The sequence below is a fragment of the Bison bison genome, unplaced genomic scaffold (assembly GCF_000754665.1).
Source record: "Bison bison bison isolate TAMUID 2011002044 unplaced genomic scaffold, Bison_UMD1.0 scf7180017864524, whole genome shotgun sequence".
Classification (NCBI taxonomy): Eukaryota; Metazoa; Chordata; class Mammalia; order Artiodactyla; family Bovidae; genus Bison; species Bison bison.
This window is the reverse complement of record NW_011495075.1, coordinates 685466-687114: the sequence shown is the minus strand read 5'-3', so window position 1 is coordinate 687114 and position 1649 is coordinate 685466. Positions and strand designations below refer to the sequence as shown.

At 68.6% G+C, this 1649-nt stretch overlaps 1 protein-coding gene across 1 annotated transcript in view; it reads right to left on the bottom strand.

Annotated features, from left to right (window-relative positions):
• The window catches only part of LOC104981867 (receptor-type tyrosine-protein phosphatase V-like), a 15104-nt gene that overhangs the window by 8552 nt on the left and 4903 nt on the right, over positions 1 to 1649 (bottom strand). Inside the window, 3 exon segments of the mRNA XM_010831119.1 lie at positions 4 to 126; positions 128 to 240; positions 392 to 655. Coding sequence (XP_010829421.1) covers positions 4 to 126; positions 128 to 240; positions 392 to 655 — 500 coding nt within the window.

Here is a 1649-nt window from a genome sequence, read left to right as displayed (position 1 = left end):
GGCCTGGAGGGGCCCTGCCCGGCACTGCACGGTCAAGGACAGGTTGCGTCCAGGCGTGAGGTCCCTCAGGACCAGGCGGGCTTGGCCCAGGGCCAGGGGCTGCTCCCGGGACAGGAGCCTGGCCCCCCGAGAGCTGCGCATGGCAGGCTCCGTGCCCCAGGGGGCCGCTGGCCCAGGCCAGGCTGACCACGGCGCTGCCCGCCTGCATGGACACCAGCAGCTCTGCGGGCACCACTGGGGCTGTGGGAGGAGAGCAGGGAACCTCTGACTCCATGCAGGGCCCTTGTCCACAGGCAGGACGAGGGGCTGGGGGCGGGGGCGCCCCCCAAGGGAGGGGCTCCAGGTGGCCCTGCCCACCGCTCCGCCCCTCCCCGTCCCCACGCCCACTCACGGGTCCAGCCGGCAGCGCTGGCTGCCACCGCATGGAGGGGCCCGGCCTGCGTGACCACCTCCACCTTGTACTCAGTGCCCGGAGTCAGAGCCAAGAAGCTGGCGCCGTCCACATGGGCCCCCACGGGGCTGGAGCGCACCTGGATGCCCGCCTGGTACAGGGTCACCCGGTAGCCATCCCGGCCCCCCAGCGCGTGGACCCAGGACGCCCGGAGCTGGGTGGCGCCTTCACTGGTCACATTCACCAGGGCAGGGGCGAGGGGGCCTGCAGGGAGAGTGGGGTGGGGTTGGAGAAGGGAGGTATAGGACCTGAACTGTGTCCCCCAAATTCACGTTCACCTCCTGACCCTCAGGACCCAGAACGTGCTCGGAGATGCAGCCTCGAAAGAGGGGATTAAGGCCAAAGGAAGTCACTGGGGTGGGTCCTGGCCCAGAGGGGACTGGGGCAAGGACACAGGCAGGGACAGCCCTGCGGGCCCCGGAGGAGAGGGCGGGACACAAGCCAGGGCCTCAGACTGTGCCCCCAGAACTGCGGGGGGCCTGTGTGAGGCCCCTCTGCAGACGTCACGGGCAGGGTAGGGGGCAGCCCAGCCTCTGCTCCTTCCTCCGTGAAAGGCCCCCGTCCACCCTTGGCAGGGTTGGGAACACTGGCTCAGGTGACCCCACCCCGACCCTCCCCAACAGCCAAGTCCAGGGTCTGGACAGACTGCACCCTGCACCACCCGAAGGCTTCAAGCCAGCACCTTCCCCAGCCCAGCTCCAGCTTCAGGTTAGAGGCTGGGTCTGGGGTCTAAGTGGGGCCTCTGCCCCCTCCCCTGAGCCAGGGCCCGGGCTGTGTGGCAGACACCTCTGTTGTAAACTGAGGCTCAGAGAGACACAGAGAGGGACAGGCCTGCTCAGGGCTCAGACGGTTAGAGCCTCAGGGTCCTGGAGATGGGAGGACCAGGCGGGGTGGGCCCACCACAGTGGAGGGGGCGCAGCAGGGCAGGGGGCCACTGTGTCCAACTGCACCGGGCAGGGTGTGGGCCCCCGGGGGGGATTCCCGGCCCATCATGTGGCTCTGGAAGGAGGGACACGCCCGGTGCTTCAGTAATCGAGACCCTTCACGGGAGACCCTCTGAGATGGAGGCCCTCGTGCCCGGCTGCGGTTTCAAGAATTAAGTGAGAGAATGCTGAGCAAGGGGCCCGGCAGCAGGGTGGGGGGTCCCTGATACTGGCCATGAGAGAGCGTGGGGGACCCACCACAGTGCTGCATGAGA